Source organism: Rhizopus delemar, genomic scaffold (assembly GCF_000149305.1).
Source record: "Rhizopus delemar RA 99-880 supercont3.2 genomic scaffold, whole genome shotgun sequence".
NCBI classification, from domain to species: Eukaryota; Fungi; Mucoromycota; class Mucoromycetes; order Mucorales; family Rhizopodaceae; genus Rhizopus; species Rhizopus delemar.
Genome location: NW_027137828.1, coordinates 918977 through 938564, shown reverse-complemented (window position 1 = coordinate 938564; position 19588 = coordinate 918977). Strand labels below are relative to the sequence as shown.

Here is a 19588-nt window from a genome sequence, read left to right as displayed (position 1 = left end):
TTTATAAGCAATTAAGAAATGAAGTATGCTGTACAGGAGAAGAAGAAGGATGACATATATATATACAATAGAAGGGAAGAGAAACCAACTTACACCAATAATTCAATGACAATAATGCATGGTGTAATTCTATTTTGTTTTCTTACTTTTGATAGTATGTATCCTTCATAGCTGCTATTACTTGAACCACTCGTTTTTCCCTGTCCACCGTCTATGCTGGTATCTATATAGCCACCTCCATGGAGAGGTTTGAGGGATGGTCTTTTAGTCGGATTATGATTACTGCTTTCGCCATCTATTTGGCTAATACTATTAGGCTCCCCTTGAACATCAGGGTCTATCAAGCGAAATGCATCCTTTACATGCTCCGAATGTTCAGAATCATCTGGACCCCTAAGTTCTCCTAAAGGAGACTTAAAAATAAAGTGAATAATAAGAACATGAAAATATAAAGGATTGTACCTTCTTAATTTTACTATGTTCTTCCATACCCTCACAATCATCAGAGTTATCTGAATCATCCTTTAGAAATCCATCTTCGGCAAATTTTGAATCTCGCTCCATAATACTATCAAGCGGTTGTTGTCGTTCGCTACGAAGGGCCTCACCAGATGAATCAGAAGAGTATCTGTTAGAATACAGTACACTCGGGCGTCTTTCAGATTCTAAAAGTTGTTTACCAGCAAATACAAATATTTTTACATTTCGGGAGTCCATAGGCAAAACAGCCACACACATGTTGGAGACAGACATAAATTCTTCGCTATCTTTTTCCAGCAGTTCGGCATTGATGGATGACCAAAGCTGCCTCTTAATATTAAAAATAGACAGTTCATCAAGAGAATAATTACAGAGAATCTCACTATCATCTTTATCCATTCTGATAGAGTGCCCACCAAACGTGATGAGCTTTCCAGAGATGGCGCACATGCAGCATTGAAATCGATCGTGAGGACTGTCGCCTGTAGTTGGTATCAAGTATTCTCTTTCTAACGAGGCTGACTCTCTTTGTGCTTGATTTCGTAAATATCTTTCAACCTCAGGATGCTCGTATTTGTACCATGTCCAGGTTTGATAATCAAGCTTGTATAAATCGTCATAAATAATGTAACTGCTATCACTATCAATTTGTGCTCCTCCGTGAACATACAGGTTCTTACCAACAACAGCAGTTGCATGACCAAATCTCAGATGGGGAATTTGTCTGTGTACATACAAAAGGATTGATTTAGTATCAAAGTGCATAGATATATGCTTTTCTTTACCCGCTAATATGAGGTACAAACCAGCAATTTTTAATTGTGTCATATACAAATACGTCATTTTCACCTAAAATACGCATTAGACAAAGTAACAAGAAAGATTTAAAAATAAATATGTAAAAAACAAATTATTACCAACAGAGTTGTAGCAAAGACCACCAAACACAACTAAATATCGATCTGCAATCGCATCCACTGAATGCTCATGACGCGGTCTCGGTGGTGTACCTACTGCATCATTTATCACCTGAACGTTGAATGTCTGTGTGTCAATTTCAATTAAAGTATTGGAGAGGGTATAAGACTTCAGCAAACGACCGCCGACCAAATAGATTTTGTTTCCAATGGCAGCTGCACTGGTTACTTGAAGATGAAATTCATCTGGATTCGCCATACTTAGCTTTTCAGTAGACCATTCTTCTTTATTCAAATCAAATATATAACAATAAGGTGATTCGCTCAAAAAGGGCATAAAGAATTTCGACCCGATCGCTACACCCGCTCTAAAGCTCAGAAAGGGAGGTAATGTTGGCATAGGTTTTTGAATCGTACTAATATATGCATTTTGGTAAGTCAAGATACTTCGCACAATTCTAGCTTTATACATGTGTTTGAGACTAAATGTTTAGTTCATGCAATTTTTTCTTTTTTTTTTTCGTACCAAAATAAGTACATGTTTTCAACAAGTTTACCAATGATCTATTATCCAAATAATGAAAAATAACCAGCTTTGTATCAAAACTCAAATCGAAAATAGTAGTTGAGTTGCTTGAATATGTCATTTTTTGTACGAAAGAAAAAAAAATCGAATAAAGATGCAAAAAAGGCGCATAGACGTATTTTTATGAATGTCAGAGCTAATCAAATATTAGCAATGATGTCATTTCCTTATTCCGTTCTATTGAATCCTTCACATTCTAGAAGTTTTATTATTTTCGATTGCATATCATTAGATAATAAAATAGAGTTTCAATGTAAATCGCTATTGATGTCATTTCATACTTTGGTACTAACTATTTTTGATCTTAACTTTTTAAACCAGCTTGTATCTTTTTATTGTTATTTTAGACAATAAAATTTTTGGATTTTTTTATTTGTTTGACTTTTACAATGCAAAAAGGTAAAACGCAGTTAATGATAGGTGACACAATATGCAACTCAACCTCAACAGATTTTATCAAGGATCATTTTGCCTTCATCTATTGCTGTTGTGTTCTATTACATGTAAAAAATAATATGATTATATGAACATGCAGGAAATATCTAAAAGGGATAGTAGCAACATAATGCTTACTATTCGATGAATGCTTTATTTTTAGGAAAAACTATTTTTCAGAATGGATAGTAAAAAAAAAAAAAAAACATTTTGATACTTTCGTTACTTTTTTAGTCAAGTTTATTTATATGTCTATTATTAGAAATATAAGGGTCTTCTTATTTACTTTGAGAATAGTAATATTGCGATTTTGTAAGGCAATTCGTCATCTTTTTAATTAATCTTTATTGGAAAGTAGCTTATAGTGCTAGCAATAATGACTTTGTTACCAGTTCTGTATGAAAAATAATATGCTTAAAAAAGAACTATTAAACAAAATATCAAATTTGGATGGCTGGTGAAATGACAGATGCTTCTTCCAAAATGATCTTGTATTACCACCTTCCTTCAGCGTTTTTAAAACAAAAGACTGAACGCTACGTATATAGAATTATGCGATCTTCATAAGCTTTTTAAGCTACAAATTTATCCGACTGTTTAAATTGATTTCTTGAAGAAACAATGGGATAGAATGCTTTCTAGCAAGAGGTTTTTTGCTATTATTCTCAAAGTAGACAGAAATTAGGCCGTGTCGTCAATAGGATTGAAAGAAACATCAGAAGATCGAACACATTCCGAAGTTGTAACTCAAAATGTTATATACGAAAAAGAGGAAATAGATTACTACCAAATGTCGGGCCTACTCAAAAGCAAAGGAAATCGTTGATTATGTTTAAATACTTAATAGTAAAAGGTTCTCTGTGTAAAACATGGCTTAGATATTACTGTACAAAAACGGTATTAACACTAGAAGGCTTTATGCCGCCTTTTACCATGATCAACACATATTGTTTGTAGTTGTCGTTCAGCTGTTTTATAAATGAGGAATTGTATGCTCAATATCATTAAGAATTTTGCTATGTTCATTAGTCATAAGATTAGTGCGTAGTTCATCTTTTTTTTTTTTTTTTTCTCCTGTTGACTCATTTAACCGAACGGTCGATTCATATCGACTATTATTTCTGTATTGCTTACTAAATAATTTAATGACAACTTTCCTCTAGTATATGTCCTCTTATCTGTCAAAAGTCATAATTATTGTATAACGGCAATCGTAATTTAAGAGAAGTTAAAAATAAAAACAAACAGTTTAGATATTTTTTGAGATTATTTATTTTGATTTAGATTTAAAGTGAAAATTATTCTAGTTGAAGTTGGGTATTTATATCTTACTAAGTGAATGACTTGATATATTCTATTGTAAGCATTCTTCTAATCTTAAGGTACTTTAGCAAGTATCATCTACAATTATGATTATTAAAGCTTTTCATTTGTTCTTTTATATGTCTATCATAGATTATTTTTTATTCTGGGGATTACTCAATGATTTGAATAACGTTATTTTACACATTATTTCAATTATATGAAAGACTAAAAATAGTCCTGACATTGGATTGGATTTCTGATAATAGGAAAAGGCCTTGTTATTTTAGTTGATACTTCTTCTTATCAATGAGCTGTAGTTATTACAATACATACTCCTCAACATTACGCTTACTTGAAATAGATTGTATGGTCCTATTTAAATAAACTTGTACTTTTTTAATTTCAATTATGATTTCATAATACTGCTTATATCCATCAATGTCAATTACAACCATTTACTGTTCTACAATAAAAACAACGGATATTATGGATTCTTTGTCTTAAGCAATCGCATTTTTTTCTTACAATTTTAAATTAATACTTTTTTGAGAGGATGCAAGTATGATCTTCAATTGATTCGAAGGGTTAAACAAGCCTAGATTAGGAAAAATCCACATATTAAAAGAGCTTTTGCCCTAATGTATTATATTTTGTAGCGTTTGATGATTAGATATAATCTGAGTTTTCATTCTTAATTTACGAGTAAGCTATATTTATGTTGGAAATAGCTTTAATGTCAAAGACATCGTCTTCTACTCTTAAGTTGATACTTTATCTCTTATATATATATTTTAGTATTCCGAAGCATAATTTTCGTTAGTAGAGCTTTAATATACACTAATTTCTCCGGTACCTGACAATTTATACTACAATAAAAATTAAAGACCTATTTAATAGTTATATGGAGACAAAATATATTTATTAAAACTATGTTATAAATGCATTGGTTAACCATTTTTGTTACTTTAGCAAAATGAATCATTTTCATCGTGTTTTAGTGAGTTGGTGTTTGCTATTCATTAAAAGTGCTGCTTTTTTATGTTAAAATTGTTGGCTGTAATCTATCTATAAATATCAAAAGTTTAGCATCCGAAATCTTTGAGATGTGGAGAAATAATGAAAGCTTCATAGGGTATAAGCATAATCGCGTGGATATACATGTATATATACGTATATTAATTTACATTGATGCTCTTATTTATGAAGCGAATGATATTTGGACACTATTTCCGCGCAACTATGAATGCATATTTAATATTTGTATAACAGCTTTCTTTATTTGCTCGTTTGTGTTTTAGTATTTGGAAGGTTTTAATCCATCCTATCCACTTTCAAAAAGCTATGACTGCTTTAGGCATTTCATAGATACATAATGACATGCGTTTGCAAAAGATACTCATCCATTTGAACCCATAAACAATACAATAATACTTTTGCTGAGTTACATAGTTATACGTATTATACAAATAAGGAATGTGATTAACCTTTTGTGTAATGTTTGTAAGGTCGATGCAAGAGAAATTTATGACACAGACAGACCTTGTGTCAGATCATTGCAGGGTTTGACTTATTTTGTTTAGACCTTTCATCCCTGCTTATGATCCTTTTTCTTTTCTAATTCTTTTGTGAAGAAATATAATTTTTATATGCTTTTTTTGGTTAATGATTCCTTTTCTTTCTCATTTTTTTTTCATTTCATAAAGCTCTGGATATGTGACACCTTTTCTTCCCCTCATTCACTTTCCTTTCTCTTCTACCGTGTATATTCCATATGAATATATGTATACATTTAGACATTTTCGTTTAATTTGACATAAGGTAGCTCAGTTTTATATGAATACTGCATAACATACTAACATTCTATTGCAGATATCTCTTTATTTCAAGATACATTTGCCAATCACATTTTTTCATGTTTATAGAAAGTATTGCACAATTTTTTTGAGCTTTTAACCAAAAATTATGAATAGAAAGAACTATATCAAGCCATCAAAAGTATTTTAACAGCAAATAAATTGATGACAAATACTCGGATAGATAAAAAAGACGATGGATAGAAATAGGGAAGGACAGGAACTGCTGAAATCTTTACTGGTAGATGATGTCAAAGATCAATATTTTCTGCGGGCCGAATATTTGTCCGCTTGCACTCCTTAACAGAGAATGATTAATTATTTCTCTTCTTATTCGACAGAACAGAAAGACTATGGTCAATAGCTTAGTATGAGCGTTATCGAAGATATAAAACAAAAAAGAAACAAGCCTTGTAAGAGAAATATTTCTACTCTTTTCCTTTGGAAAAAGGAATAACAGGAGAAAGCTTTTTTTTCTCATTATGAATTATATTTCTTTTGTGTAGGTGAGCATTGTCGAACTGACCGAAGAAAATGTGTTGTAATTGAAGGAAGTCAGTGCGACCGATGCATGAAGAAAGGATTGTTTTGTGTTTTCAAATACAATTCCAAACCTACAATATTAAGAAAATCAGTACCAATATCTAGGAAAAACAAACTAATGCAACAAATGAAAGACATGGAGCAACAAATGGCAAGGATGGAGGAACAGCTAAGGCTGCACAATGTTCAAGTTCAGCTGCAATCCGCAGACAGTGATGAAGACACAGAAAATGATATTGCCATGTCTCAATCGCATCACAACATAGACTACATAGGCATCAATATCGACAAGTCTAGCAACTGGCAGCTCACTGTCACTAATAGCTCCGAAGGAATCAGTCTTCAAACGTCCATTCAGAATTTAGCTGATATCAATTTCTTCTTAACAGAAACTCTCCATTATTTTGACCAATCCTCTCTTCCAAGAACGCCTAATTATCATATTGATCGTTCTTTGCAGATATTAACGGTAACCAATCGAATGTTAAGAGTAGAGTCTGTGCTCTACAGCTTTTTTCAAAAGAAAAAGAAACTGGCCGAAGATGCACTTGTTATTGTGTCTATACCTACCTACGATGACATTAATCGAATGTTTATCAAAAGACAAATTATTGAGGCTTATTTTGCTTGCATGGGCTTACTTAATCCTGTTTTTCCAAAGCCTTATTATTTTCCTCTTTTTTTGGCCAACCATCACGTGATGGTAACCAGCGCCATGGCTGCCTTTGTTACTTATACCCAATGCCGTCATGTTCCAGTGATACCTTATCCAATGACAAGAGAAATGGTAGGAGAAATGTTTCGTAAAGAAGCCAAGGAGCTTTTGCAAGATGCCTTGTTTGAACAAGAACCTAACATTTATACTGCTGCCACTCTCATGTTCTTATCTCAAGCCGCATTAATCACATTGAATAATTCCGAGGCAAGGTTCTACATGAACATGGCCTGGCGAATGATCGTCGATATAAAACCCAGGTATGCTGACCTGCTTTCTGGTTTAACTCCCAACACACCTGTCACAGTAGAGATTATTGAAGCAGAAACGTGGAGACGTCTGTTCTATGTCATAAGATACCTCGAAATGTCCTTGTATGTTTTGTACGACAAACTCAGCGACTACAGCTCTATTCTTTTTGATACTGGTGTTGGATATCCCGTGGTTCTACAAATCGAAATGACCAGCAAAGAAACAAGAGATTCAGTAGAAGCATTTTACGAAGTTGTTCGTGTCAACGACTGTCAAGCAACTCGAAAGGATGATGAAATTAGGTATAAGCTGTATTCTGGAAACATAGAAAACTTATCTGTTGACGATTTGCAACGACTTGAGAGCCATCTCTGTAACTTTTGGAAGAGTCTACCTTCTAAATTTCAGCTGTCGGATTCCCCTTTTGATTACCTTCAGCTAGATCGAATACAACAATGCAGCAACCCATATGCTATTTATCTATACCAAATTTATTATTCCTATTGGCTTGCACTCCACACAAGATTGATGGAGGAGCCCTCGGCCACTGATTTAGAAGGGGCGAATATGGATAGGTATGATGGTGATCGTGCTTTGATGCTTGTTTCCATTTGCAGTGATGCCATGTCCAAAATCTTTCATGTCTTGTTCCGCAGACTACCATGCAATGTTGAAATGCATTGGATGCTTATCGCTGCTGACGCCATGGGACGGCTCAAGAAATCAGCTAACCCTCAAATAAAAGCAAGAGCCTCCATCAATTTACAAAAGACGCTTACTGTTCTCAAGCTTCGAGTCCAAAGATCTAATGATGGCGCCAATACTCAAAGCAGTGATAATTACAGTATGCTGAAACATATGCTACCTTCCGTGATGTCGCCTGATGGAAGTACAAGTTCTGGTAGCTTAGCAGGTTCTGAATCAGACTCATATGAATCGGATGCAAGTTCTCTTAATAACTCAGCATCTTCTGTACATACTGCTGTCCCTTACTTGAGAGAGTTGCAAAAAGCAATAAGTGTACATCTTGATGATAAAGTGCCTACATCATAATATCCAATGTACATACAGCTTAGTAATGTAAAAAGTTTATTTCAACCTTTCGTTTTGTATCAAAATAAATTATTGATTAACGTATACGTATTAGACCAATGTCTTTTTAAGCAAATATAAAGTAAAAATCGTGCACGGAACATGTAAGGAGGTTTATTAAATGATGAATCAAGAAATTTAAGCATCCTTGACCTTCTTGGTACCACGGAGGAGACCAGTACGACGAGCAGCAATCAAACCAACCTTTTGACCAGCAGGAGAGTCACGGGCCATAGTAGAAGCCTTACCAATGTGTTGATGGTTACCACCACCGTGAGGGTGATCAACGGGGTTCATGGCAACACCACGAGTCTTGGGCCAGCTGTTACGCTTGACTCTGTATTTGTGGTAAGCACGACCAGCCTTCAAGAGGGGCTTGTCAATACGACCACCACCAGCAACAATACCGACAACGGCACGAGAGGTAGAGGGAATGACCTTCTTGGAACCAGAGGGAAGACGGATACGGGTCTTGCCATCATCACCGTGACCAATGATGGTGGCATAGTTACCAGAGGTACGAGCAATAGCACCACGGTCACCAACCTTTTCTTCAACATTACAGATAACGGTACCTTCGGGCATGGAAGCCAAGGGCATAACATTACCGATGTTCAAAGAAGCCTTCTTACCAGCATAGATGAATTGGCCAGTGTACATACCTTCGGTGGCGATGAAGGTTTCAGTACGAAGCTTGTACCTAAAACGAAAGTGTCAATCTAAATTTTGCTTGGAGAGTCTTTGAATTATATATATTACTTGTAGGGATCACGGAAGACAACCTAATTAATATTCAAAAAATAAATAACTTAATTGACATTTTGTTTTATCTTTTTACCTTGGCAAGAGGAGCACCTCTTCCAGGATCATGGACGATTTCCTTGACAATACCACGAACATAACCGTGACGTTCAGCAAAGTCGAAAACTCTAAGCTTAGCGGCACCCTTACGGCCAACGGTGTGGGATTTGAAGATGGATCCAGCACCCTTTCTTTGAGCACGAATGACACGACCCATTTTAACTGTGAGAAAAGCAAAGTAAGTTGATGATTTATTTATAATCCATCCATCTGATGAATAGTCGTACGTACACTAGGTTGGAAATGAAAAGAGGTTGTTCAATGATTGCCTTTCCTGCATGTTCTTTTGTTTGGCCCTTCCAATACATTTACAAAAAATATTCAATATTAGGTTTACGGAATTTCCAGTCCGGACCGGAATTTTATTTAAGCAAAGTAGGCTTTAATTTCTTCATCTTTTTTGATTGGCTTTGAAGCAATAACAGTGATCATATTACCATTGAATATAACTTTAACATTAGCATCATCTACAGAAGACTTGGAAAGGTAAGAAGAAATTTTATAGATAGAAGTGCCTAAAGCAGAGTTAATTTCAGCACTAAATTGACGGCTAGGCTCAGTGGATTTCTATAAAATAGAGATAATGAGAACAAAAAAAGAGGCAGGATAAGGTCTTGTATATTTTACCCCTACAGATAATTCATCAGTTGAAGTGACCTCGTATGCGTTTGCATTCAATTTGCTCAAAAGTGTAAGATAAATTTCATCTGTTAAAAACTCTTCAATACCGGGAACCTTTGAAGACAAAAGCTGCTTAATCATTTGTGATTCATTTGCATATTTATCAATAGGTTGTAAATCAGCACCCTTCATTCGTTCAATATGATCCCAAGAATTGTATTTAGGCTTGTTTTTCTTGTCGACTTCTTCAGCGACCATTACGCAAAAGAGTTTTGCAATCATGTAAGGATACTTGAGATTCTGCTTCTTAGCGTAGTCCACAAAGTCGAGTGCCTTGTTTTGTTCTGCATTGGGTTCTAATTTATTGTTTGTACATAAAAATTGATGATATTGCTTGGTTGCAGCTGATTCACAAGCTTCACTACAAAATGCAACTTGATCACAGTTTTTACATTCTACAACATCCTTTAACTCGTTCATACAAAAGTTACAATATTTGCCCTATTATTTAATTGAGAAGCAGGTTACAGGTATGGCTTATGTATATTTTACTTCTAATTGAGGAGAAAGAGCAGAGATCAATGGTGTTTCGGTATATAAAACATCATTTTCTTCAAAGTCTTGTTCGGCAATCAAACAATGGGTTACTTTGTCATCTTGAGCTAACTCTTTGAGCTTCAACTTCACATCCTCCGAAGGGAATTGTTCATAAAATTCGGTTTGTCGTTTTTGTTGCTACTTCGAATCATTGTTAAGATAAATTTTTCCTTTTCTTCTTTTCTTTCATCTATACCTCAACAGCCATAATGTTAACAACGATTCTAAATACGTTTTCTGGCAAGGTTTGTTGATAAATCATGACAAGTTCCAATGGTGCAGGGTAAATTTTTAATGCCTTATAAAAATGGGGTACACTTTCATTGAGTAAGCCTTGCTGACATAAAGCTTCACCTGCTGCAACTTGCTCCATAAAGTATTTTTCCTTTTCTTCTGGTGCTTCAGGGAAAGTTTCTTGGGAGACTGTCTTCAAAACATCTTGAACAAGTTGTTCTACTGTCATCAATTCTTCTTTTTTTATTTCTTTTTCAGCCTTTGTTTGCTTCTTTCGTTCGCGTTCTAAAAAAAATAGGTGTTGATGAACAAAATTATAAGGTATTTTTATTTATTTACTGAGCTGCTTTTTAAAATTAGGATCATTTCTACGCTTATTATCAAAATAGATCAAATATCCAATACCAAAAGTGGCAACGATGGCCGTAGAAATAAGAGCTACTGTTGAAGGTTTGACAGCCATTGTAAGAGAAAGAAGAAAAAAAGTCCAAAAATCTAATTCTGGGTTTTCAAATTTTTTTTTTTTTGTGGATGAAAGTTTTACTGATTAAAACTCATCAGAATGTAAGGATATAAATACTGAACCGCGATTCCTTTAAGCTGTCCTTCCTTGGTTTCTTCCCTAAACCATTCTCCATGAGCTCTACTACCTAGATCATTAAAGCTTTACCTTCCCTATCATCTCATCCCTTCACTAGTATCTCTTACACTTGTCGATGTTTCTTTATTCTCAAACACTTTTACCCTTGATCCCATAAAGGTGTTTTAATTTCTATCCATTTCTTAATCTAACCCAGACGCATAAGATAAAACCTAAGACATTACGTGTATATATAGAATTTAGTCTTACTAGTGGATAAAGTAAATGTTTAAACGTATTAAACAATGACTTATCACAAAAATACAAAAGCAGATGCTTTGATAACTTTTGCTGAATTTGATTGAGAAAAATCTTGCCCAAGACAGGAATTTTTTCACAGAATTGTTACCAGCGAGTTTTCAAATCGAGTCGGATGAGTGCAGCAAAAAAACTGTGAATTGTAATTTGCCATGATAATATAATAATGCAAGATATAATATTATTTGTTTCAATAAAGAATACAAGAATTACTGATATATCTGCTATCAGTATAAGCACAGACTGGTATTTTATAATTGGATATTTAGATAAGTCTAAGCATCTAATAGTAATTGAAGCAACCGATAAAAGCTTGTTGACATTAGGAGAAACTGTATGTTGGTGATATGAACATGTAATACTTTACATACTGAAAGTATATCTTTTACAAAATGTAAAAAAAAAAAAAAAAAAAAAAAAAAAAAAAAAAAAGGAAAGCAAGAACTTTGGTAGAGGAATTATGAATTCAAAAAGAACTTAGCAAATATTTTGTAGCTATCCAGCAATGCTTACTTTATTGCTATTGTCTCATTCGTGTCATTTTTTCTGTCATTCTATACATTAATAAACGCAATACTTTTTTTTAGATGTATTTTTTTATAGATGTATTTTTTATAGATGTATTTTTTATAGATGTATTTTTTTTTTGTTTTCTTTTGTTTTGTAACTTTGTAGATTACTTGATGGCCAACAATCTGTTGACTTCTGTTTGAAATAGATCGATTATACCATCAAACAGAAACACAGAACGAACCTACCCATAGTCAGTATTTTCTTGAATGGTTGCAAAAATTGCTCCATCACTGTTAAACGCTACATTCCTATACCTTTCTTTCCTTTGATTCCAAAAGGGTTTTTTTTAGCCTCTCATTACTCTCCTATATATTGACCTAGTACGGACAGACAGATATATATTATGCGCACAATAGGCCTTTATCAAATATATAAAACATTTTGCTTCTCTCTCTCTCTCTCTCTTTTTTTTTTTTTTTTTTTTTTTTTTTTTTTTTTTTTTACTGGGCGCAATTATCTTTTATTTCGCTCAAACATTTTACAAACCATATCTGACAACAATATACCATCTCAGTACATACATTGCTTCAATATTACTGATGACATCCTTAATGTGGCGCCAATCGAGGTTGAAGAGCAAAAGGTAGCCTTATACGATATTATCAATATCGAGTAGTACCACTAAGAGATGTCAAGTACTAGAGTTAAGCAGGCTGAGTGCGATGTCAAAAAGCTTATGAACTTAAATAGCTACCAAAACTGTCGTCAAGGTCTGGTTGTAAAGAAAGAAGACATAGATGGTAGCAGAAGCTGGCTTTCCACAAAAAAAAAGAACTTGAGGACTATATCGATCTTATACTTCAGAACAAATGCAAGAACTCCTTGATCTCGTGATAGAGTAAGAAGAATTAGCTGGAGAATCTGGGTTCATCATTGGAATTATTGAGAGAATAGCCTTTTCTTTTCCTTATTCCATAAATCCAATGAGCTAATCGAACAATTTTGGTCCGTTTGTGTGAGCAAATTATAAGAGAGTAACTGCTCAAAGAGAAAATATTGATTATGAAAGTTAAGTATTCTAGATATTAAGTTCTCTATAGTAATTTGCAAGGATTTTACAGGTATTCTGTTTCCAAGTTTGAGGATCATTTTAAATGCAAATCCATTTAACGAACAAACGATTCCCGCATTTCGCGCGTACACCCTTTCGCCTTTTCTGGACAAACATTATCTCGGTTGTTAAATTATAGATTTTTATAGTGAACACGCCACAGTGACTGTCTGTCGTCTGCATATAAGTTAGAAGTGGAAATAAGGTGTTTTTCTTTAATTGACAGTTTAGAAATGTTCAAGCGCGTTAGAAAAGAATTAGCAAAGCAACATATTGAAGAAAACGAGTTTGATCCTAATGACGATGAAGAAAAACTCGCTGGTGTTTTTTCAGATTCGGAAACAGATAGTGATGACTCTGATGATGAAGAAACACGCCGTTTGAAGAAAAAAGCTCGTAAAGAACTGATCAAGGCAATCAATTCAGGTGCTAAATCATCAGACGAAGAGGAAGATTCTGAAGAGGAAGACGATGAAGAGGAAGAAGACAACAACGATTCTGAGAATGATAGGGATAATGAAGATCAAGAGGAAGAAGAGAAAGAAGAGGAAGAAACAGTAGAAGTATATACCTGCAATATTTGTCCTGATAAGGAGTTAAAGAACCAGAAGCAAGTCGAGATTCATTTGAAAAGTAAATTGCACCGTAGAAGAGAGAAATTTTTAAAAAAGACCCAACCACCTAAACAGGTATATAATTATTGTAGTGTATTTATATCAGAGACTCATGTTCTAATTTAGATGTCTGAGGAAAAGAAGAAAAAGATTCAAGAAAAGAAAGAGACAAGAATAAAAGCAAAGCAAGAAAAATTGAAGGCAAAGAGAAAAGAAGCAAAGCGAAAGAGAGCCCAAAAAAATGCTAAAAATATTGAATAATAATCGTGTATGAGAATAAAATAGCCGTGCTGCATATTTTTGTGATGCTTTATTGATTTTTTTTTTTTCTGGCAACTACGTCACGTAGGTCTCGGTGTTTTAAACCCTATCACTATTTTAGGCTTTTAAAGTAGAACCCTTTTAAAATATTTTTTTTTCTCTTGTATTAACAACATGGCACCACAACAGGCAGTTGAATCAAACACTTCGGACAAAATCAAAAAGTTCTTTGAAGATAAAGATTGGAAGTTCTATTGCGCATTAGCTGCTGGCGTGACCCTTGCAGGTGCAAGTGCTTACTACATTTCGTCTTCAAGTAAAAAGGGAAAGAAGAAACCCGAGACAAAGAGAGAAAGTAAAGAGAGAGAGAAAAAAATAGCCAATGCTTAATAACTATGCTAACGTGTTTTGTTTATAGTCAAAAAATCCGCTGAAGAGGATACAAAAGATGTCCCTGTCACCCCTGCTGCAGGATCATTAGATTACATGACCTTGACAGAAGCCGAGGCTGCTAATTTAACAGAAGAGGTAACGATAAAGACTCTTATGTGCTTATAAATTTTATCCTGACACCAGTATTCTTATAGCAACGCAACGAAGCCGCTCAACAACTTAAGGCAAAAGGAAACGCTAAATTCAGTGAAAAGTCTTATGAAGCAGCTGCTGAACTATATACTTTGGCTCTTCGTTATAAGGCAGATCCTATTTTCTACTCTAACCGTGCCGCATGTTATGCCAACTTGGGACAAAATGAACGTGTCGTTCAAGACTGTAACGACGCCCTCAAATTGGATCCTGTTTATGTCAAGGCATTAAATAGACGTGCTCATGCTTTTGAAAAGTTGGATAATTTGGAAAATGCACTTTATGGTAAAGATGAAAAGATATAAGAACATAGAAAAAAGGAGCACGTTTTAAACTATGTCAATAGATTTCACTTGTGTTTGTATTCTTGACGCTTTCAAAAATGAAACTGCCAGCAAGTCAATGGAACGTGTTTTGAAACTTGTGTCTGAAAGAAAGGCAAAAGAAATTATGAAGGTGAGTTCTAAAAAGTAAAATATTAAAAACAGCTATTTATGATCCAAATTTCTTAGAATAAGAAGCCTCGTTTGCCTTCACCCGCTTTTGTTAATGCTTATTTGGATTCTTTCCGTCCTGGTAAGCTAAACATTTCATGAAAATATGTGTGTGCGATGCTCATAATTATTATAGTTGTCCAGAATTTGGCTGGTATTCCTGACGATGAATCTGGTGATGCCTACTATGCCAAGGCTTACCGTGCCATTGCTGAAAAGGACTACACAACTGCTAGTGAATCTGTTGAGAAGGCTGTTGAATTGGGTTGTTCTCGTCAATATCAAGCACATGCTTTGAACTTGATGGGTACATTTGCTTTCTTAAAGGGTGATACTGCCTCAGCATTGAACTATTTCAATAAGGCTGTTGAAGCTGACCCTAAGTTTGTTCAAAGTTACATCAAGAGATCTAGTATTTATATGGAACAAGGTAAGGAAAAAGGAATATATTTTTCTATAGATGCTCATATTTGTTTGATAAAAGGTGACATTGAAAGCACATATAAGCAATTTGATGAAGCTATTGCAATTAATCCTAGTGATCCTGATATTTATTATCACCGTGGACAAGGTAAAATTGATTTACAATAAATACGACACCAAACTTAAACGTATTACCTGTAGTCAATTACATCAGCGGTCAATTCGATGCCGCTGCAAAGGATTACAGTGAAAGCATCAAATTAGATGATTCCTTTGTTTACGCTCACATTCAACTCGGTGTTGTCCAATACAAGCTTGGCTCTGTTTCTTCTTCCATGTCCACTTTCAACAACACCTTAAAGAAATTTGCCAACAGTACTGATGTTCACAACTACTATGGTGAACTCTTGGTTGACCAACAAAAGTTAACCGAAGCTATCGATATGTTTAGTAAAGCAATCACATTAGATCCCAAGAACCCCTTGCCTTACATCAACAAGGCCATGTTGATGTACCAAGTCATGGGTAATGTGGATGAAGCAACCCAATTATGCAAGGACGCATTGGAAGTTGATCCCGCATGCGATGCAGCCGTTGCATCTCTTGCTCAAATTCTTTTGGAACAAGGCAAGCCTGAAGAAGCACTCAAGTATTACGAAATTGCTATTGATTTAGCTAGAACTCAAGCAGAACTTGAACACGCTATTTCTTATGTTGAAGCTACAAAGACTCAAACTCGTTTTGCACAAGATTTCCCTGATGCTGCTGCCAAATTAAGAGCATTAAGAGGTTAACAATTTTCAGTACATAGCACACATAAATAGAATAAAAGAATACATTGCGTAATAACAAAATTGTTTTCCCATTTATTGTAAAGTTTTTGTATTTAAACCTTGAAACCACGAGAAGCACGCTTACCACGAGCACGTTCAAACTTGCGACCCTTAGAGCGAACATAGGGCTTCTTGTTCTTGTGAGGACCGAAACCAAAGTGCTTAACAGATTCACGAGCGTTCTTGGCACCACGGATGAGAATGGTGTTGGAACCAGTGGGAGCACGAAGGGCCAATTGATCCAAGGTCAAACATTCACCACCAGCCTTCAAGATACGAGCCTTAGCAGTCTTGGTGAAGTGAAGGGCAGCAATAGAGAGCTTGGGAAGTTCAAGAAGACGGGAGTCATCAGTGACAGTGCCAACGACGACAACAGTCTTATTGTCCTTGGCATTGCGAACGATGCGGGAAACAGTGACAGGAGGACGGTTGATACGGGACATAAAGAGACGCTTCAAGACGACCTTGTTGAATTCGGCATCAGTACGACGAGAAAGGAAACGGTAAAGCTAAAAAGTTTTGAAATGTTAGTGAAATAAGAGTCTGAGTTGTGTTGTATTGAAGTTACCTTGACTAACAAGGCCAAGTAAACGTTGTTAGACTTGGGAGAAGTACGGTTGGAGTTCTTGACGTGGTGATTCTTAAGATCGATACCCTAAATAGAATTAAAATGTAAGCATGTCAGCTGTTCCTTCCTTTTCCATCTTTAGATAAAATGATGTCTGTTATCACTTAAACTTGACGTATTTCATTTTATCCCATCCATCCATTCTATTGAGCATGTTGTGATTCTTACCATTTTTAAAGCAAACCAAGGTCCTTAGGCTTGTGTCCAAGAAAAGAGGGTCTTTAATAGGTAGTATGAGGAGGGGACTCTAAGTTTCTTTACCATCGGATTCTTAATTCACTGAAAGAGAAAAGTACGCCTAGTTCATACAAATGTCCGGGCCGAACTTTGTTGTAACTTTCCTTGTCTTTTTATTTGCAGGGACCACAATGTAAGTGACACCACATTTTTTTCTCTCTAAACCATGTCTTTGCTTCGACCTGTCCTTAAAAGTGCCCTTGGCAACAGAGCTCACTTATTTAGAGCTACTGCAGTACGCACCATGACAACTGCTTCAGCGGCTTCTGACATGTGAGACAAGAAGAGAAAATGATAATAGTTTATTTACTTTTTATGCAGACCTAACCCACAAAGTGACATGCTGAAGGCTACCATGACCTTTGTTCCAGAATATGGTTGGTCTATGCAAAGTTTGCTTCACGGGGCTCGTGCTTTAGGATACCCTTCTGTTGTTCATGGTGTTTTCCCTGGAGGAGAATCTGGATTGATTGATGCTTATTTGAAAGATGCCAGAAATAATTATACTTGCCTTGTTGAAGAAAAGTTGGCAAAGGGAGAATTAGAAGGGTAATAGAGCAAAAAAAAAAAAGGCTCCATTTTATGCGCCAAGTTGTAAATTTGAGACTGTCTATAGATTATCCATGAATGAAAAAGTCAAGTTACTTACCTGGCTTCGATTGGAGATGAATAAACCTTTTATTAAAAAATGGCCTGAGGTACGTAAGATTATAAGCTGTGTGATAGGAGTGTATATTGATTTTCATTTTTAGGCTTTAGCTATTATGGCACAACCATCAAACGTCAGCATGTCACTAAAGCATTTAGGTGATATTGTAGACGATATTTGGTATTATGCTGGTGACAGAAGTCCTGATGTAAGTTTAAAGACGCAAATAAGTGGATAATTTTTGTAACCTTCTTTATAAAGATGAACTGGTACACAAAGCGTGCATCATTAGCAGCAGTGTATAGCGCTACAGAACTTTACATGACCCAAGACTTGTCATCTGATTATATCGAGACAGAAAAGTTCTTGCAAAGAAGATTGGGGGATGCCGCATGGATTGGTTCAACTGCTAACCAAGTAAGAGAAAAACAAAACAAAAAACAAAAATCGTAAATTCAATAAAATTCATAGCTGAGTAATATGCTATGCTTTGGCGCGAAAAGCATGATGAGTGTGCTTGCTAATGTAAGTACATAAAATGAAGAAAAAATATCAAACTTTACTAAGCTGCTCGATTCTTTTTTTTTGTAGCGAGGAGGAAAATTTTAAACAAGCTAAAACAAAAGGAATCCCTTTATATTTACATTTTTTTATTTAGTTGCATTATATAAACAAAAAAAAACTGAGTACAACCTTTTTATATACAAACCATATGCTTATCCGCACTTAAAATCGAGTTACATACTGTAACAGACTAGAATAGCTAATGACTGGAAATATGAGATCGATTTTTGATCTTTGTTTGATTAAATATTCTAATTTCTTCTTGTAACAGAGTAGATTCAATACGCTTTGAACCAATAACAATAAACTGTAAGCTAAATGATGAACCACCCAAGTCATTCCATCTTCTAGCGCTTTCCAGAACTTTTGCTGTGCTTGGGTAATGATGGGATAGACGCCTGGTGAGCATGGAAAAGAAGAGGTGGTTTGATGGTTGTGTCCAGAGGGTTTAATGAAACAAATCAGTTGCTGTCCATTCTCAATCGACATCACTGTCCACTCAAACCACTCGAGTCCTTCTTGTAGACGTACATTGAGTTGAACCAGACATGAGAATCGGGTAGCTTTACTTAGACCTGCACAAAAGGTTCCTACGTCATCTGAATGAATGTATCTCATCACAGGTTGGCCTATCCATGACGTACAAGACAGAGATGACCGACTAGAGAACGCAGTCTCGACTGTACCGTACATAGAAAGTCGAAGGATGGAGACATCTTCTGGTTGCTGTAGGTGACTCGGATCGGTCGTGTCCAAACAAACAAATATTTTATTTTTTCCTTGATGATGTGTACACAGGAAAAGTGCACGTCCGTTGGATTGAAGAGTGACATAGTTCTTGTGTTGATAGGTCCAAAGAGTATCCAATGATTGATCTAAAGGATTGTAACCCAATATTTGTTCCATTTCTTCTGTAACATGAATCACTTTATTCTTTTCATTGACTGTTATCCACGCCATAGATCCCAAAGGGCAGTTTGCTGCTGAATGCATTATTACACAAAGATTTATTTTAGTTGAAAGAAGAAGAGGAGGGGAGAAAGGAGGATCTGAGGTTATTTATGCAGACTCGTGACTTTATATGTCTGCATGAAGGATGTGTGAATAGGTACAATGGTTCAAAAGATGTCATTCAAGACAAGGGTAAAGTGAATAGCTTGATTTGGCAAGTGAACTTTATTTTAATTAGCGCTCTATGCTTCTCTTAAACATGCTCAATTAATAAGAATCATAAAGTGCAAAGCAGCAATGATGCTTGTAAATTAATCTATAATTACTTGACTCTAA

General features: G+C 35.1%; 9 protein-coding genes across 9 annotated transcripts; 4 read left to right on the top strand and 5 right to left on the bottom strand.

Moving 5' to 3' along the window:
* Positions 1–414: 414 nt before the first annotated feature.
* On the bottom strand, positions 415–1734 carry RO3G_02582 (uncharacterized protein; the record flags this gene model as incomplete). The annotated part of the gene is made up of 3 exons (XM_067657173.1): positions 415–1204; positions 1266–1329; positions 1398–1734. 3 exons carry the CDS (start codon positions 1732–1734, stop codon positions 415–417), a joined length of 1191 nt encoding a protein of 396 aa, XP_067513274.1.
* Positions 1735–6834: 5100 nt separating this feature from the next.
* RO3G_02581 (uncharacterized protein) lies at positions 6835–7528 on the top strand (the record flags this gene model as incomplete). The annotated part of the gene is made up of 2 exons (XM_067657172.1): positions 6835–7388; positions 7495–7528. The coding sequence occupies 2 exons, from the start codon at positions 6835–6837 to the stop codon at positions 7526–7528; spliced, it is 588 nt and encodes a 195-aa protein (XP_067513273.1).
* Positions 7529–8543: 1015 nt separating this feature from the next.
* On the bottom strand, positions 8544–8783 carry RO3G_02580 (60S ribosomal protein L2; the record flags this gene model as incomplete). The annotated part of the gene is made up of 1 exon (XM_067657171.1): positions 8544–8783. One exon carries the CDS (start codon positions 8781–8783, stop codon positions 8544–8546), a length of 240 nt encoding a protein of 79 aa, XP_067513272.1.
* An 823-nt stretch (positions 8784–9606) lies between these two features.
* RO3G_02579 (uncharacterized protein) lies at positions 9607–10954 on the bottom strand (the record flags this gene model as incomplete). The annotated part of the gene is made up of 4 exons (XM_067657170.1): positions 9607–10161; positions 10213–10395; positions 10454–10776; positions 10831–10954. The coding sequence occupies 4 exons, from the start codon at positions 10952–10954 to the stop codon at positions 9607–9609; spliced, it is 1185 nt and encodes a 394-aa protein (XP_067513271.1).
* A 2292-nt stretch (positions 10955–13246) lies between these two features.
* On the top strand, positions 13247–13761 carry RO3G_02578 (uncharacterized protein; the record flags this gene model as incomplete). The annotated part of the gene is made up of 2 exons (XM_067657169.1): positions 13247–13646; positions 13754–13761. 2 exons carry the CDS (start codon positions 13247–13249, stop codon positions 13759–13761), a joined length of 408 nt encoding a protein of 135 aa, XP_067513270.1.
* Positions 13762–14062: 301 nt separating this feature from the next.
* Positions 14063–15964, top strand: RO3G_02577 (uncharacterized protein; the record flags this gene model as incomplete). The annotated part of the gene is made up of 9 exons (XM_067657168.1): positions 14063–14204; positions 14307–14416; positions 14476–14758; positions 14820–14929; positions 14986–15049; positions 15104–15397; positions 15452–15538; positions 15592–15840; positions 15948–15964. The coding sequence occupies 9 exons, from the start codon at positions 14063–14065 to the stop codon at positions 15962–15964; spliced, it is 1356 nt and encodes a 451-aa protein (XP_067513269.1).
* A 312-nt stretch (positions 15965–16276) lies between these two features.
* RO3G_02576 (60S ribosomal protein L18-A) lies at positions 16277–17022 on the bottom strand (the record flags this gene model as incomplete). Its single annotated transcript, XM_067657167.1, has 3 exons — positions 16277–16732; positions 16792–16878; positions 17020–17022. 3 exons carry the CDS (start codon positions 17020–17022, stop codon positions 16277–16279), a joined length of 546 nt encoding a protein of 181 aa, XP_067513268.1.
* Positions 17023–17428: 406 nt separating this feature from the next.
* On the top strand, positions 17429–18346 carry RO3G_02575 (rpsU-divergently transcribed protein; the record flags this gene model as incomplete). The annotated part of the gene is made up of 5 exons (XM_067657166.1): positions 17429–17637; positions 17705–17786; positions 17841–17945; positions 17999–18154; positions 18329–18346. 5 exons carry the CDS (start codon positions 17429–17431, stop codon positions 18344–18346), a joined length of 570 nt encoding a protein of 189 aa, XP_067513267.1.
* Positions 18347–18463: 117 nt separating this feature from the next.
* RO3G_02574 (uncharacterized protein) lies at positions 18464–19294 on the bottom strand (the record flags this gene model as incomplete). The annotated part of the gene is made up of 1 exon (XM_067657165.1): positions 18464–19294. One exon carries the CDS (start codon positions 19292–19294, stop codon positions 18464–18466), a length of 831 nt encoding a protein of 276 aa, XP_067513266.1.
* Positions 19295–19588: the final 294 nt, after the last annotated feature.